The 17,319-nt window shown below is 34.9% G+C and overlaps 1 protein-coding gene across 1 annotated transcript in view; it reads right to left on the reverse strand.

Annotated features, from left to right (window-relative positions):
- Positions 1-730: 730 nt before the first annotated feature.
- Positions 731-17,319, reverse strand: part of ankrd28b (ankyrin repeat domain 28b) — a 34,372-nt gene continuing 17,783 nt past the window's right edge. The window contains exons 13-28 of the mRNA XM_073846759.1: positions 16,711-16,779; positions 15,506-15,646; positions 14,416-14,527; positions 14,312-14,338; positions 14,154-14,228; positions 13,846-14,047; positions 11,422-11,509; positions 11,215-11,332; positions 10,894-11,113; positions 8,582-8,669; positions 8,411-8,494; positions 4,973-5,118; positions 4,787-4,869; positions 4,580-4,662; positions 4,399-4,490; positions 731-2,265 (exon numbers count right to left, since the gene is read on the reverse strand). Of these exons, the coding sequence (XP_073702860.1) occupies positions 1,982-2,265; positions 4,399-4,490; positions 4,580-4,662; positions 4,787-4,869; positions 4,973-5,118; positions 8,411-8,494; positions 8,582-8,669; positions 10,894-11,113; positions 11,215-11,332; positions 11,422-11,509; positions 13,846-14,047; positions 14,154-14,228; positions 14,312-14,338; positions 14,416-14,527; positions 15,506-15,646; positions 16,711-16,779 (1,912 nt within the window). The 3' untranslated portion in view covers positions 731-1,981. The remainder of the gene's footprint in view (positions 2,266-4,398; positions 4,491-4,579; positions 4,663-4,786; positions 4,870-4,972; positions 5,119-8,410; positions 8,495-8,581; positions 8,670-10,893; positions 11,114-11,214; positions 11,333-11,421; positions 11,510-13,845; positions 14,048-14,153; positions 14,229-14,311; positions 14,339-14,415; positions 14,528-15,505; positions 15,647-16,710; positions 16,780-17,319) is intronic.

The following is a 17,319-nucleotide window of genomic DNA, read 5'->3' on the forward strand; positions in this document are numbered from 1 at the left end:
CATTTAGATTTTATTCCCAACTTTATTCTCGAAACATTTGATTTTATTCTCAAAATATATCAACTTTATATCCAACTTTATACTCAAAACATTTTGACTGTATTTTCGAAACACTACCACTTTATTCTTGACTTTATTCTCAAAACATTCATTCAGAGTTCATTCTTGACTTTTTTTTTTTCGAAACATTTTGACTTTATTCTCGAAACACTACCACTTTATTCTCAAAACATTCATTCAGAGTTAATTCTTGACTTTTTTTTTTCCCGAAACATTTTGACTGTATTTTCGAAACACTACCACTTTATTCTTGACTTTATTCTCAAAACATTCATTCAGAGTTCATTCTTGACTTTTTTTTTTTCGAAACATTTTGACTTTATTCTCGAAACATCTCAACTTTATTCTTGAACCATTTAGATTTTATTCTCAAAACATCTCGACTTTATTCTCAAAATATATCAACTTTATATCCAACTTTATACTCAAAACATTTTGACTGTATTTTCGAAACACTACCACTTTATTCTTGACTTTATTCTCAAAACATCTCAACTTTATTCTTGAACCATTTCGACTTTATTCTCGAAATTTTTAATTAAAATTTGTAAAAGTACTTTTAAAAGTATTAATTTATTTAAGATGGGTCTGGAAGTAACAATTTCATAGTATTTCCAGGTTTTCCTTGACCTGTACATGGTTTTCTTCAAACATTTGATAACAAGAAAAATAACATTCCAAGTACTGAACTCATTTATTTATTTAATCAACCATAAAATATACAGGAATCTCTTGTCGTGAGTAGGGAGGCAGCAGTGGCCATCGACTGCACCAATCACCGTCCTTTTTCTCAAAAAAAAAAAAGAGAACAGGAAAGGAAACAGATCGCTGCTGACTACCTCTCAGCCAGGAAGCTGTATTGAACAGATTTCCAGTTTCAATCATTCCAAAAATCAAAGCTTGAAAAGAGACAAACACAGGTTTCTGACAGGCCATCACAGAAGGATCGAGTGGTTTCATTTTGCTAAATCAAAGCGAGCATACCTGCCCAAAAAAGTCATGTTAATAAGAGCCAGAAAAAATATAATATATATTTATATTCATATATCAACATACAAAGAGATCAAATGCTGTTCTACCATTGGTTTACACAGTGTTCCTCATTCTGGAGCAAAGCATGCTGGGAGCCGTTTGCATCTTCCTTTTCAGTGCTTTTCACAGACGTAGTGTTGAACTTCTTGTGCATCGCAGATTTGTTCTCTCGAGCTGCCCCTTCCCTCCATACAGTAATTTATGAAGGCACAAAATGATGATGAAATATGGAAAGTAAAAATAAATACCATAGATAAAAAGAATAATTTATCCTAAAACTGAAGATGGAGACAGTTAGCTTTTAAACATCACACATGCTTGTGGCCAAAAGCATTACAATGCTGATGTGCATGTCCTCAATTTTGCCCTTGCGCTTTTGAAACTACTGAAACTCTTGATTTTTTTTTGTTTTGTTTCATCCCCTTCAGAGGGACAGAGAATTTGTCAGGTATTAAAATCGCATTTTAAAAAATAAATCATTTCTTTCCCCAAGTTGTAAATGATCAGAAGTGCACACTGACTCGAAACCGTTGAAAGCATCACAAAAATCCCAGTCTTTCGCGAGGGACTGATTCAAAGCCTCCCTCGATTACCAGTTGCACTACGACAGTGTCAAACTGCTCGTGCAAAAAGTTGGTCCCAGGCTGCCGATTCTTGTCTTTTATTGCCATGTCGGGAGGTCCGCCCACTTATCCGTCTTATTTGTGTAGGGCAAGATGCGCTGGCAGAGGTTGAGCTGATGGATAAGGGGGCTGGGAGGGCCAGCCTGCTGCGCCTCATACTTGTGTGTGTTCGTGTGTGTTGTGTGTAGAGACTCTTAAGGCTCTGCGGAGTGGCCAGCCGCTGGGTAATTAAGACAAGATGTGCGCCTCTCCTTTCCTTCTTCTCCTCAGTAAGTCTCTGAGTCAGAGTCGTTTAGCTCGTCGTCCTTGTAGAAGCCGTCGTGGCGGCCGATGCTGTTGAAACTGCAGTAGGAGCTGTGTTCGGAGCGGAGCATGGGCAGACTGTCGAAGGTGACGCTTTTCGTGGGGCTGGTGTAGTGATTGATGGCACTGAATGTGAGGCTGGGCACCGCGCCTCCGCCGGGAGACACTGGCATCATGGTGGCCAGGATTAGCGCCAGGCAATCTGCCACATCTTTGTTTGGAGCGCAAGCGAGGGCCGGAGTGTAGCCTTTGTAGAGAAATGAGAGAAATGCACGTTGCAACAAATGAATAATTATGACTGATATTGATAATTATTTTCAGATATAACCTATGAAGTAGACTTCGAAAGCCCATTTCCGCCACCGAAATAAAAAAAAAAAAACTAAATTGTAATTGTTAGATAAAAAGTCACAATTACCTTTTTTTATTTTGTGGCGGAAATGGGCTTCCATAGTAGACAAAGGTAATAAAAACCACAATAAAATTTATATAAAGTTATTATAAATTGGGAGATTTTTCTATGACTTCCTAAATTCCATTATTACCAGTAAGTAATAAAAACAACAAAAAACTAAAATAAAATTTTTTAAAAAAAAAATCTTAATTTATACAATATATTGCAAAATATTATTACAAAATGCTATTTGCCATTTTAATTTTAAAATAAAATTTTTAAATATAAAATATTTAAATTTAATTTTAATAATAAAATGGGATTTATTCTTGTAATGACAAAGCTGTATTCTCAGCATAATTACTCCACTCTTCAGTGTCACATGATTGTTCAGAAATCATTATAATATGCTGATTTGCTGCACAAGACACAATCAATATTACAAATAGTTGTGCTCCTTAATACAACTATGACATTTTATCAGGATTCTTTGATAAATAGAAAAAACAGCATTTACAGCATTAATGTCACTAATAAATAATAAAATACAATAACATAAAAGAATAAAAGAAATGATCATAATGACAGAAAATTACATATACATATATATTTGATGTCAAAAGTTCGGGATCAGTAAGATTTTTTTTTTAAAGAAGACTTTTCTGCTCATCAAGGCTACATTTATTAGATTAAAAACACAGAAAAAAACAGTAACATTGTGAAATATTGTGATTTAAAATAGTGGTTTTCTATTTGAATATACTTTAAAACAGAATTTATTCCTGTGATGCAAGGCTGAATTTTCAGCACCATTACTCCAGTCTTCTGAGTCAAGTGAACCTTCAGAAATCATTCTAATATGCTCATTTGCTGCTCAAGAAACAATATTAAAAATAGTTGTGCTGCTTAAGATTTTTATGGAAACTTTGACATTTTAATCAGGTTTCTTTGATAAATAGAAAAAACAGCATTTATAGCATTAATGTCATTATTGTCACTAATAAATAATAAAAAGACAATAACATAAGAATAAAGTCAAATTAATAAATGAAAGAAAAATAATAAGTATTAATTTCTTACAAATACATATATTTTCATTCAAAAGTTTTGGATCAGTCTTTTCTGCTCATCACGGCTACATTTATTTGATTAAAAATACAGAAAAAAACAGTAATATTGTGAAATATTATTGTGATTTAAAATAGCGTTTTTCTATTTTGATATACTTTAAAATAGAATTTATTCTTGTGGGGCAAGGCTGAATTTTCAGCATTACTCCAGTCTTCGGTTTCACGCGATCCTTCGGAAATCATTCTAGTATGCTTAATTATTATCAATGTTGGAAACAGTTGTTCTGCTTAATGTTTTTTGGAACCTGTGACTCTTTTTTCAGGATTCTTTGAATAAAAAGTTAAAAAGAACAACATTTATTCAAAATAGAAAACTTTTCTAACCAAGTCTTAATTTAACACATTCTTGCTGAATAAAAATATTAATGTCTTTCAAATTGCTGACCCCAAACTTACAAAAGATTTATATTTTGAATAAATGCTGTTCTTTTTAATCGTTTTATTCTATCACAGGTTCCAAAAATATATATTAAGCAGTACAACTGTTTTCAACGTTGATAATAAATCAGCATATTAGAATGATTTCTGAAGGATCATGTGACACTGAAGACTGGAGTAACGATGCTGAAAATTCAGTGTTGGATCACGGGAATTAATTACATTTTAAAGTATATTAAAATGGAAAAGCACTATTTGAAACTGCAATAATATTTAAAAAAAAAAAATTACTGTTTTTTTTTTCTGTATTTTTAATCAAATAAACAGCCTTGATGAGCAGACATCTTTAAAAACATTTAAAATCTCACTGATCCTAAACTTATGAACAGCGATGTATATGTAATATACACACACACACACACACATATTGACACACAGACTTTAGTCATGATAAGGTTAAAAAAAAATCTGCATTTACCATTTTCATCCACAGCTAGCACACTAGCACCTTTAGCTAGTAGTTCTTGGACAACCACAGTCAAGCCATTCCTGGCAGCCACATGCAGGGGCCTGAAACATGACAACTTCGTATTAGGCTTACACTTTAATATATTTTTGTACATCAGTGTTAGTGTATCATTTCTACATTTTGACCATACGTTTGTAAAGCTGCATTGGTGGAGTTGATGAGGTTTCTGTCAGTGATCTTCTCCAAGATCAACAAGGCACTGGTTTCATGACCCTATAGAGATCAAATGAAAATCAGTGACAGGAACTGATATGAGAAAATCACACAGCCTTTACTATATCATAGATGCTTAAAACTTATTAGGAATTGAGACATTAAAGAACAGACTGTTTCATACCTTACTGCAGGCCAGATGGAGAGCAGTGTTTTTGTTGGCATCCTGTAGCGTGAGATCTGCTTTTGCACTGCTCACCAACACCTCTGCCAAACACAGACAGACATCATGACACATCAAAAAACCAAACACAAACTCGGTTAACTACAAACATGAAAAACATTCGAGGTTTGGGTGTCAAAGTCTTACCGACTGCATTAGTCTGGCCGTTCTCAGCTGCCATCATGAGTGGGGTTTTGCCTCCAGCATCCACACAGTTCACCTGTGAATTATGACCCAGCAAGAGCTGCAGACACTCCACATGATCTGTGAACGCCGCAGCATGAAGAGGAGTCCTGTCACAGAGAGAAAACAAATAGTTTAGACCTCAACCACAAAACAAAATTATTAAACATGATTATTTATCCTTAGGGGTGTGACCCGACGCGTCTCGTGAGATCGGACTGGTCTCGTGAAATAAAATAAAAAAAGATGACAAAAAAATAAATAAATAATGATAACAATCATTACAACAGCTCTATTAATACATTTATTATAAAATGATCCTTTGCTCAGCAGGGCTGCATTTATTTGTACATTAAAAATAGCCAAAGAATATTATTTTTCTAACTTATTAATTTTAAGTTAAATTGTGCTTTGTTGGTAGGCTAAATGTCTACTAGAATGTAAAACATGTTCAGTGTTAAATAAATATTTTTAAATAGTTGTTTTGTAATTAATTTTTTTCTTTAAAAAGCAAGACAAATCTGTAAAAAGCAATATTGGCTATTTAACTTATGTAATGGTAAAAAAAAAAAACACAATTGGCAAAATAAATGGGGGGGGGGGGACGACACGAAAAAAAAAAAACGTGTTCGGTCATCGGCCTTCGGCCAAGTGTTTAATTTTGTTCAGCTTTGGCCAAGAATTTTCATTCCGGTACATCCCAAAAAAAAAAAAACCATGAAAGATTTCTGTTATTTTAAAAAATCCACATCATTTTAAATATATTTTGGGTTATGGGGCGGCATCATTTCAATGAGGTCAAATGGTTGCACTCGATGAGCTACTGCTGCTACCTGTTGCTATTTTTACCGCAACAACTTGAAAAATAAAATACTGCTACGATGCCACATTGTGTGGCTTTTGGTTCTAATTTTCAGTTGAAGGGCAAGAACAGAAGCAATGCAAGTCTTCACTGCTTTATTAGCGAGAGGAGGGGAAAAGAATGGGAAGACGCATGTGGCGCAATAAAGCTTCCTAAAGACTTACATCTGTAGGATCTTTCGCAATGGAGGAACATTTTTATAGTTCCTAGAACTACTGGCGGAAATACCTGCTGGAACTAGCAATGTATATAGTTTTAGGGACTCCATTTGGGGGAACTAAGTAGGGTCTAAAATAGTTCTACCGTAAATATGCTGATTGACCAAATGCATAAAAAAAGCAACAATGGTGAAAATTGTGTATAATCAGATTTTCATGCTCTTTTAATTGTGCATTTACATTCCATCTGTGTTATCATGCAACCCACAAGACACAACAAAAATAGCTCCGATCATCCTCCATTCAGCGGTTGTTGGCGTTTGTAAATGCAGCGAATAAAGACGTTGCTGTTGGGTGCTTCAGAGTTCCTGCTGCCAGTGTGAATGCAACCAGGAAAAATGGTTTTCTAGGAACCACCATGCTTGGCTAGTTCCTGGAACCACATGGTGCAAAAGCCCCTTTTGTTCTCTCCACTTTAGCCCTGATGCCTCTGAGGCTTTTAGTAGACCACAGCTACTGAAAAAGCTTACAAACAACAGAGAAAAATGCTAGATGCCATCCTGGCAGGATGCATATATGCCGATGGTCGCCAAGATGCCGGAGAAACTGATGGAGTGATATCTGGGGGGCGATTAGACTCCTTGTGGGGAAAATCAATGGTACAGAATTTTGTTCAAGTCTACACTTATACTTATTTTTTAAATAATGTAAATCTTTCATGGGTTTTCTACTACATATTTCAGTAGGAGACAATTTATGTTATATTAACCCGTACAAGTCTTAATACAAGAGAATCCCTTTAAGTATTTTAGCATTATTTAAAAACTATTATAGTCTTTATTAAAATTGAGATTTTTTTAATGGATTTTATTATGTATTCTGTTTTTAGTAATTTAGTAATACGCTTGAAATCTTTTGTATTTGTATTTCAGTTTGAGTAATTTTAGTACTTCAACTTACACATTTTACTTGCTACCATTTGTCATTTTTAAGTTAAGTCTACCTAATTTTTTTTATTTTATTTAAGCCTCATTTCAGTTACCTAAATTGTTTTTAAAAGTTTAAGTTTTGGTTGACAATGAGACTTTTTTGATATTACGTCAGAGACATGAAACACTGTTTTTTCATGCACCTGTCAAGTTTGAGATTAGGCTTTTTGTTTTTTTCATAGTGTTTTTTTAGACTAATGGAAAGAAAACACCCAAAAGACACTGTTTAGTGCTGCTTTTATAGCACTTTATCTATTTGTGTCAATAGATTTAAATTATAATCAATATTTTTAAAGGCTGTTTTCTCAAAATGAGTTTTTACTCCTAAACTGAGCCATAAATCTCTACTTCAGTAGCACTTACACACACCAAACTTCACATGTTTATTTCTGTCTATATTCTAAAGGTTTTACAGAAAGATTTGTCCATATACAGTACAGACCAAAAGTTTGGACACACCTTCTCAGAAGGTATGTCCAAACTTTTGGTCTGCACTGTAGATATGAATTCAACTGAAAAAACTTGTGAAAAAATATCTTTCAGGTGGTCAAATAGCAAATAGTGGAGCTCTGCAGCCACCTACTGGTAAAAGTTAATTTTAGTTGTTTTTTTAACTTTTAAAACTGGATTTTCAAAAAGATGGGCAATAATCTTACACTAAACCATGTGAAATTATCCATGTTATCCCCATGAATTAAAGTTAGAAATGTGGGTCTTTTATAAAGTGAATTTTACATAAAAAAGCATTTTTTGTATAAAAACCCATTTAAAAAATATTAATTTATATATTTAAAAAATATCACTAACCCACTGAAAACTGCACAAATGTAGAGTAAAAACTTTAATAAACAGAAAAATATACAGTACAGACCAAAAGTTTGGACACACCTTCTCATTCATTTTGGTCTGTACTGTATAATTTGCTTGATTTTACACAACAATTTATTCCCCCAAAAAGGTCAAAAATACATTGTTTTCTGTCTGTTCTGTTTTTTTCTGAATTATGCAGTGACAATATGAAATACCCAAAATCCCATTTGTAAATCATTTGACTCTAATGTCAAAAAAGAAATTAAACAAGAATTTTGATACTGACTTCATCCAGCGTTTGTTTTTTTTGTTTACTAGAAATGTATGCAAATTAGCAGATATTTAATTAAATAATGCCTCATTTGTATATTTAAACCTAACATTTCAGAAAATCAATCAATGATCAATTAATTAACTGGGTAAATAAGGTGATAACTATTAGTTTTAATTTTTTAGCCTATTCACCTGCAGTGTCTCGCCTTAAAACTTAAAAAACATTTAAAAAAAAAAAGTAAAGAAATGAAATATTCCTCAAACTGATCTTAATTAATGAAAGACTGAATAAACAGAATAAGAGCAGTACCTGTTTTTGGAATCGGTTGAATTGACGATGGCAGGACTAAGTGTATCTATCAACATCTCAGCTGCTCCTTCATTGTCATTAATACTAAAGGTCATAGAAAAAAAAAACAACTTCAATCTTTTGCCCTTTTAAACACACAAACACATACCAACCCAAACCAAATCCACTTACACAGCACAGTGAAGGGGGCTAAAGGTGTTCCCTTCCGTCTTATGAAATAACTCCTGCTCCAGCAACACTTCAACACATGTATCATGACCTGCAAAGACAATTTGATGTAATAACAACAGTTTAATCTAACAAGCTTATGGATTCCTGCTCAAAAAAAAAAAAAAAAAAAATCCCATAATGACAAGTCTGGCAAGTGAATGTGATGCCGATCATATTTTGTGATTGTGCTGGTTGGCATTTGACCTTGTAGGGTCTAGTTATAACAAAACAATTTTTTAAATGAAACTGCATTCCTATAAACCATTTCCCAGCAAGTCTAGACTTTTTTTCCCCAGATTATTTCTCGATTTAATGCAAGTGACATCTGTATGTTTTAAATAACATGCTTTCATTTCAGTTTTAAAATATTTCAAGGAATGACAAACAAATAGACACCAAAGTGCCATTTACAGGGTTCCCACCCTTTCTGACCAATTTATTTTTTCATTTGTCTTCACTTGTTGAAGATGATTTCTACATTTTTATCATTACACAGAGGTCGCTGAAGAGGATTCCTATTTGTATTTCAAAAACTAGTCCCTAAAATAAGATTATAATTACGCTTATCTGTGAATGAAAGTCCCTAAAAAGGCAAACAACCTTAAATTTGAGCGTACACTACAGTCAAAAGTCTCTTATGCTCACCAAGCCTGTATTTATTTGATCCAAAGTACACAAAAACAGTAGCCTGGAAAAATCCAGACCCTAATCTATTAAGATTAAGGGTCTGGGATCGAGCAATGAAAACTGCCTAACTCGAGGGGCGGCACCAAGCATGCATTTGAAACTCTCAATGCACACAATTGGATAACGCCACGACCAATCACAACAATACACGCTTACCTACCAGCAGAGCTAAATGATGTTTCATTAAAGTTCGAGAGAAGCGCGTCAGAAGTCAATCAGCGCCATAGGTTTAAATACAGCTGCCTCACCTCAATTCACTCGATGGTTTATCAGTAAACCTCCACCACCCCATCTCATCACTCCGAGTTCTCGCTACTCCTATTGGGGGGCACTCTGGGTTCGGGCCACTCCCGAGCTCGGAGCCCATCACCGGACAGCACGCCAAACATGCACTACTATTCTCCGGCTAATTATATGCAAGCGTGAACTGATAGATTAAACTCTTGCCGTATCCAGTCGGCAAAACAGCATAAACATCCTTCTTGCAAAGGAACGATTCGAGTTTTCGGTTTTCTGTTCCTCTTTTATATGAAAAGCCAAGTCTAACTCGTTCATTGTAGCGGCCAAAGCCGTTTCAAACAACTGTTGTTCATCTGTAGTGACAGCGATCTTTCAAAGTTTACTACATGATTCGGACGTCGCAGCGCAGTCGTCATCAGTTTAGCTCGCCTCTGTCCCGCCTACATCAGATACACCGATTTGATTGGTTCCCACAACTGCTTACGTAATGCAGTAACCTGCATCATTGCTCGATGCCAGAGTGTCTTGCAGAGACAATTCAAATTGTGCTCTCGCGAGACCTCTGGATTTCCAGGGTACAAAAACAGTAAAATTTTGAATTACTTTTACTATTTAAAAGGTGTTTTTTATTTGAATATACTTTAAAATATTATTTAGTCCTGTGATCAAAGCCAAATTTTTAGCATCATTACAGCAATATTATGTATCAAATGATCCTTCTAAATCTTTCTAATATGCCGTTCTTCTGAACTTTCTATATTGATCAAAGAAACCTGAGAAAAAAAAAAATCTACTCAACTTTTCACAGCATAATAAAGTAATGTCTTTCAAGCAGCAAATCTGAATATTAGAATGATTTCTGAAGGATCTTGCAACTAGGGTAATGATGCTAAAAATTCAGCTTTGAAATCACAGGAATAAATTACATTCTAACATATATTCAAACAAAAAAAAAAAAAAAAAAAAAGTTTTTTGAAATAGTAAAAAATATTGCAAATGTTTATCTTTTTCAATTTTAATCTGTTTATGCTGTACTTTGGATCAAATAAATGCAGGCTTGGTGAGCAGAAGATGAAACATAAAAAAAAACGTACTGTTCAAAAACTTTTGACTGGTAGTGCAGCTCAAGAGGTTTCGGCTTCCTAAGCCTTCAAACAGATCATAACAAGAAATTTTTATAAGTAAATGTACTTCACATTGATATAGAGAATGCCCGATATTTCCTTGACAGTGGGAACCCTGCATTAATTGTCATCAGACTTGGTGCAAGCAGGCTATTAAATAAGAGGGTGTATCGATCTGTGACTGGCAAAAAAAAAGAAAGAAAAAAAAGTGCGTTTATTCACCGTTGTAACAGGCCCAGTGCAGGGGCGTGTAGCCCTGGTGGTCAGTGATGACAGGAATGGTCTCTACTGACTGGGCAGCATGCAGAAGGCCCCCCAGAACCCCAACATGGCCACAGGCAGCCGCAAGGTGCACCGGAGAGCGCCCCCTACAGTCCCGTACCATGAAACTGGCACTGTGCTGCAGCAGAGCCTCCACGCACTCCTCATGGCCCGTCACTGCCTGGATTGAACAACACATACATCCATGAGCCACTCTTGAAATCGATAGCACAGGTGGGAGCCAGTGCCAGTAGAAATGCGAAAAAATCAGTGGTGATTTACCCCTCTGTGCAGAGCAGTGCGGCCCCACTTGTCTTTGGCATCGACATTGGCTCCTTTGTTAATAAGGGAGTAAACACAGTCTGTGTGTCCACCCAGCACTGACAGCATCAGAGGCGTCCTGAAAATCACATATGAATAAGACTCCACAATCTATAATTTCCATTATCTTTTACAGGGAAAGATTGGAAAATAGTGTTGTGTACTTACTGGCCAATCCCATCCTGGATGTCCACTGCACTCTGCAGGTCGGCATTTCCAATGAGCAAACGGAGACATTCAGAATGACCATTAGTGGCTGCAAGGCAAGAGAAAAGAAATACATGTCTCATGAGTGTATATGTCTATACATGAACAGTAAAACATTCTTGCATTAGTGATGGACCGATTTTACATCTGCCAGGATGATAAATCTGCTGACAACATTAACCTTGTGCCTGCTTGGCAAACTAACAATAGAAGTGTTAGCTCTGCCTTGTGTCAAGGAACCATAAACAGCTTTGTCCGTAGATTTGTACATTTTCTGTTTTCCAATATTTTTTGTGAATCGAGTAGTACAAAAAATATTTTTTATAAAATAAGGGAAAATAAATAAATAAATAAAACATAGGAAAAAGAAAAATTTTATTTCAACATATGCAATCATTCAATTCTATCATTAGATGTATAGCTAAAAAAAAAAAGACGATACAATAAAAAAAAAAAAAAATTTAACATGTTCACAGTACTTGCTAAAAACATTTACATGTTGAAATACAGTATTAAAAAGACAATAAAAATTCCTCAAATTTGTGTAAAAATTTAAAAATTAAAAGATACTATTATTAATGTTTAATTCGAGCATGAAAAAAATTAAAGAAATAGTTTAATTTTTAGTATATATGCATTTATACATTAAAATATAGATTCAGAAGAAATGGCAATAACAACAGCAATAATTAATAGCAATAAACATTAAATATTACTGTATTGTAAAATTTGATAATTGACAACTAAGGTCCAAAAAAAAAAAAAAAAAAAAAAAAATCACCCACATTAAGAATATAAATTCAAAATGTCATGGTAATAATAACAGTAATAAAACAAATCATAATAGCAAAAAATATTATTACTTGTTAAATATAAATTGACAACTAAGATGTCTGATTTAAATAAAAATAAAGTAAAAAAAAAATCTGCCACATTAAAAATAGTAATAAAATATCGTAATAAATAACAGCAATAATTATTATTGCTGAATTGTACTATTGAATAATTAAAACGTGTCCGATTTGTTTTAAGTAAAAAAAAATTAGCCACATTAAAAATACAGATTCAAAAGAAATAGCAATAATAATAGTAATAAAACAAATTATTATAATTAATATTACTCAATTGAAAAATTTAATAATTGACAATTAAGATGTAAAAATATAGATTCAAAAGAAATAGTAATATAATTATAATACAATTGAATAATTCACAACTAAAATGTTTTAAATAATAAAAGTAAAAAACAAAATCAGCCACATTAAAAATATAGATAGACAAAATGGTAATAATAGTAATAAAACAAATCACAATAAATAATAGCAACAAATATTATTCCTTAACTGTAAAATGTAATAACTGAAAAGAGGTGTCTGACTTTTTTTTAATAAAATAAAAATCAAACACATTAAAAATATAGATTAAAAAAATAGTAATAATAAGAGTAGAAATAGCAATAAATATTACTTTCTGAAATGCAATAAATGTAATAAATGACTTTTTAGAATAATAAACAAAACAAAAATTAGCCACATTAAAAATACAGATTCAAAAGAAAAAATAACAATAAAACAAATAGAAATAATTCATAGCAATAAAAATGTGTTACTTAATTGTAATATTTAATAATTGACAACTAAGATGTTTTTTTTTTAATAAGAAAGAAAAAAAATCTAATTTTAAATAATAATAATAATAATAATAATAATAATAAACAGATCCACCATTGAAAAATTGATTTCATTCTAAAATATGATTTTTCATTATAATTAAAGGTTGTATCAGCGATTTCTAGCCTGAAACATAAAGTGTCAATTTCAGCTGACCTTTCATCACGATCCGCTCGCTGCCTGCCCCACAAATTGTCTGTGAAAAAACCGCGTCTCTCTGGCCAGCCTAGGGTCCGAGATATGCCAAAAAAAAACAATCGGCACTACCAACCTTTCCACAGATAAACAAACAGTGTTCCAACCAATCAGCGTCAGGGGTTTGGTGTTGTGGACTTTCGCTCCGCCTCCCTCACATCCCAGCACCAGTAGGAAAGTCCACAACACCAAACCCCTGACGCTGATTGGTTGGAACACTGTTTGTTTATCTGTGGAAAGGTTGGTAGTGCCGATTGTTTTTTTGGCACATCTCGGACCCTAGGCTGACCAGAGAGACGCGGCTTTTTCACAGACAATTTATGGGGCAGGCAGCGAGCGGATCGTGAAGAAAGGTCAGCTGAAATTGACACTTTATGTTTTAGGCTAGAAATCGCTGATACAACCTTTAACCAATAAAGAGAACAATTGCGATTCACAAGTGATCTGTGTTTGGTAAACTCTCACAAATCATGCAAATAACTAAATTTCATGTAATCTCGTTAGTCTTTGTACACCATACCAGCGGCGTGTATGGGGGTGCGTTTGAGCGTGTAGTCCTTCACTAGGATGGAAGCGCCCTGGTTGATGAGCACATCCACACATTCAACGTGGCCTTTAAAGGCAGCCAGGTCCAGCGGTGTGTGTCCTTGTGCTGTTCTCACATCCAAATCCAGCAGAGACTGAACCAGTACCTCAAGAGCCTGGTGATGTCCATGATATGCCTGAGGACATCCGTTAAAACATCCATTAAATATCCCAAGCCAGAAAGTGTGTAAGAATTAAATAAAGTCTCATTTGGTGAAGAAACAAGATGGAGACTGTACTCACAGCCAGGTGGAGAGGGCTCACAGGAGCACGTACATCAGAGTCATTTAGGATGTCTGTCCCTGAGGTTTCCATTAACTTCAAAACAAGACACAATTAATTAGCTTTCATCACTCTGTGACAATCTTAAAGAGGTTTATTTTGAGCGTCACAGCACTTACCACATCTAAAGGAGTTTCACTCGCAATCTGAAGAGGGGGACAGAAATATAGTTAGCTGAAAATATTAAAAACAGACCCAATCACATGATTTTAAGTCATCTCACCAGCTCCAGACACAGACGGTGTCCATAAGCAGAGGCGTAATGCACTGCATTGTAGCCCTGATTGTCTCGGATCCCTGGGTTAGCATCATTCCTCAGCAAATATTCCAGGCACCTAGTTAATGAACAAGAGAGACTGGTGAATAAATGTTGTTTAAAGGAGAAGTTCACTTCCAGAACAAACATTTAGCGATAATTTACTCAACCCCTTGTCTTCCAAGATGTTCATGTCTTTCTTACTTCAGTCGATAAGAAATTGTGTTTCTTGAGGAAAACATTTAAGAAATTATCTCCATACAGTGGACTTCAATGGTGCCCCCCAAGTTTGAACTTCCAAATTGCAGCTTCAAAGGGCTCTAAACAATCCCGGCCGAGGAACAAGGGTCTTATCTAGTGAAACGATCGGCCATTTTCGAAACAAATTGACAATTTATATACTTTAACATCAAATGCTTATCTTGTCTAGATCTGACCTCTGTTTTCCGGTTCAAGACAGTTAGGGTATGTCGAAAAACTCCCATCTTGTTTTTTTCCCCAACTTCACAATCGTCCTACATCAGTGCAGAAGTACCGACCCAGTCTTCACAAAGTGAAAATGCAAAGATGATCAAACACCCTTTACAAAAAAAGGTAAAACAGCAATGCAGGACAATTTTGAAGTTAAAGAAGAAAACGAGATGGTGTTTTTTGACATAACCCTAACTGTACTGGACCCGGATTACACAGACTACGCATGTGCATCGCCGAGTTGAGACAAGGCGAGCATTTGAAGTTCTAAAGTACATAAATGGTCCATTTGTTCCGAAAATGACCGATCGTTTCGCTAGATAAGACCCTTCTTCCTCCGCTGGGATCAAATGGTTTAGAGCCATTTGAAGCTGCATTTAAACAGCATTTGAAAGTTCAAACTTGGGGGCACCATTGAAGTCCACTATATGGAGATAATTCCTGAAATGTTTTCCTCAAGAAACAAAATTTACTTTAAGACTGAAGAAAGAAAAACATTAACATCTTGGATGACAAAAGGGTGAGTGAAACTTCTCATTTAACAAGTTATCCACACTAATCACTCAAATGCAATGCGGTAACTTACTTTCCATCTGCGTCAGAAGCAGCGGCGTAGTGGAGGGGGGTGCAGCCCCTCTTGTCAAGCTCATTGACATTGGCTCCTGAACCCACCAAAGCAAACAGGCACTGGTAGTTGCAGTTTGCAGCTGCGTAGTGCAAAGGTGTCCTAAAGAAGAGATTGTTCACTCAAGCCTCAAAGTCAAATATAGCTGCAAGCAGCGATTACAGGGGTTCAAGCACTTTAAGGCATTTAAGCACATATGGAAAAAAAACCCATTACATATTATTAAACAAGCCTGTAACCACTTAAATCTATGATTTAAAAAAAATAAATAAAGGTAATTTGCCATAAAAATATAATGTTTTTAACATTTATGACCATTAAAGTGTCAGATGTGGTCTGATCTTCCTAAAACTCTGTATGAGCTCACCAGGTTTTGTGAAGTTTTGAGTTTTCCTTTAGGCTTCAGGATGAATTTTGACTGGCCCCTTTTCTAAACAACCCTGTTATAGCTTCCCAAAGGGTAAATTTCAACATTTTTTTGATAATTATTGACCTAGAGAGTACAGAAAATTGTACTGCAGTAGTTTTTTTCCCCAGACTGAGCGGAAAACTAGTAGATTTTTTACATCCTCTCAATCCTTTAACAAATGGTTTGATTGACAGCAGTGGTTCTAGAGGCAAAGTTTTGTGCGTGTGTGTGTGTATAAAAAAAAACTATGCAATTTACAACAGTTTACATCTTGAAAAATGCAATATCACCCCCCCGGTGGCCGATTTCTCACAGACCTTTAGGGCCGTGAATCAAACAGGCCCACGAGTTTCGTTCTGCAAATGGCAATAGGACAAACAGTTGAGTGATTATGGCTGTTTTTACGGTTTTCCCTTTCATAGCGCCACCAAGTGGCCAAAATCTGCAATTGTTTTCATGTGACCTTAGATTCAGCTCTTACAAACATGTTTTGAGTTTGCCGAAGATATCTCATTCTGTTCAAAAGTTATTACTCTTCCCCTTTTTGAACTATTTGGCATCCCTTTGAGACGCAGAGTTAAAAGTTTAACTTTTTCTTGCTGTTGCACCCCCAGGTGTGCCTGACCAATTTTGCGTGGAGATTGCTTGGCCATTCTAACAATTACAATAGGGTTTCAGCGCTATGTACTTAAACCCCTAAAAATAATCAAAGCCAAAAGCATAATGAATGACTATTGGAGTGTAAATGTAAACACACCTTCCAAAGCTGTCCTTTCTGTTGAAATCTGCCCCCGTGTTGAGGAGAAGATTCAGACACTCAAGGTTTCTGGGGTGGAAAAAGACATTTTGGATTAGATACTGAAATTCTAATCCATATAAAACTAATATTACTAAACGTTTGACAAACTTTCATACAATTTTCTGGAATATTTTACATTTAAAGTGATAGTTCACCCAAAAAATTTAAATTCTGAGATTACTCACCCTCATGTCGTTCCAAACCCGTAAGACCTTCGTTCATCTTCATAACACAAATTAAAATATTTTTGATGAAATCTGAGAGCTTTCTGACCCTGCATAGACAGCAATGCAACTACCATGTTCAAGGCCCAGAAAGGTAGTAAAGACATCATAAAAAAGTAAAAAAGACATCATGTCACAAGGACTATTTTTAATGATGTCCTTACTACCTTTCTGGGCCTTGAAGGTGTCAGTTGTGTTGCTGTCTATGCAGGATCAGAGATGTTCCAGAGATGAACGAAGGTTGAGTTCAGGGTGAGTAATTAATGACAGAATTTTCATTTTTGAGTGAACTATCACTTTAATGTTGTGTTCCAACCATGAGCAAAGATTATCATCTAAATTT

This window comes from Garra rufa, chromosome 9 (genome assembly GCF_049309525.1).
Source record: "Garra rufa chromosome 9, GarRuf1.0, whole genome shotgun sequence".
NCBI lineage: Eukaryota > Metazoa > Chordata > Actinopteri > Cypriniformes > Cyprinidae > Garra > Garra rufa.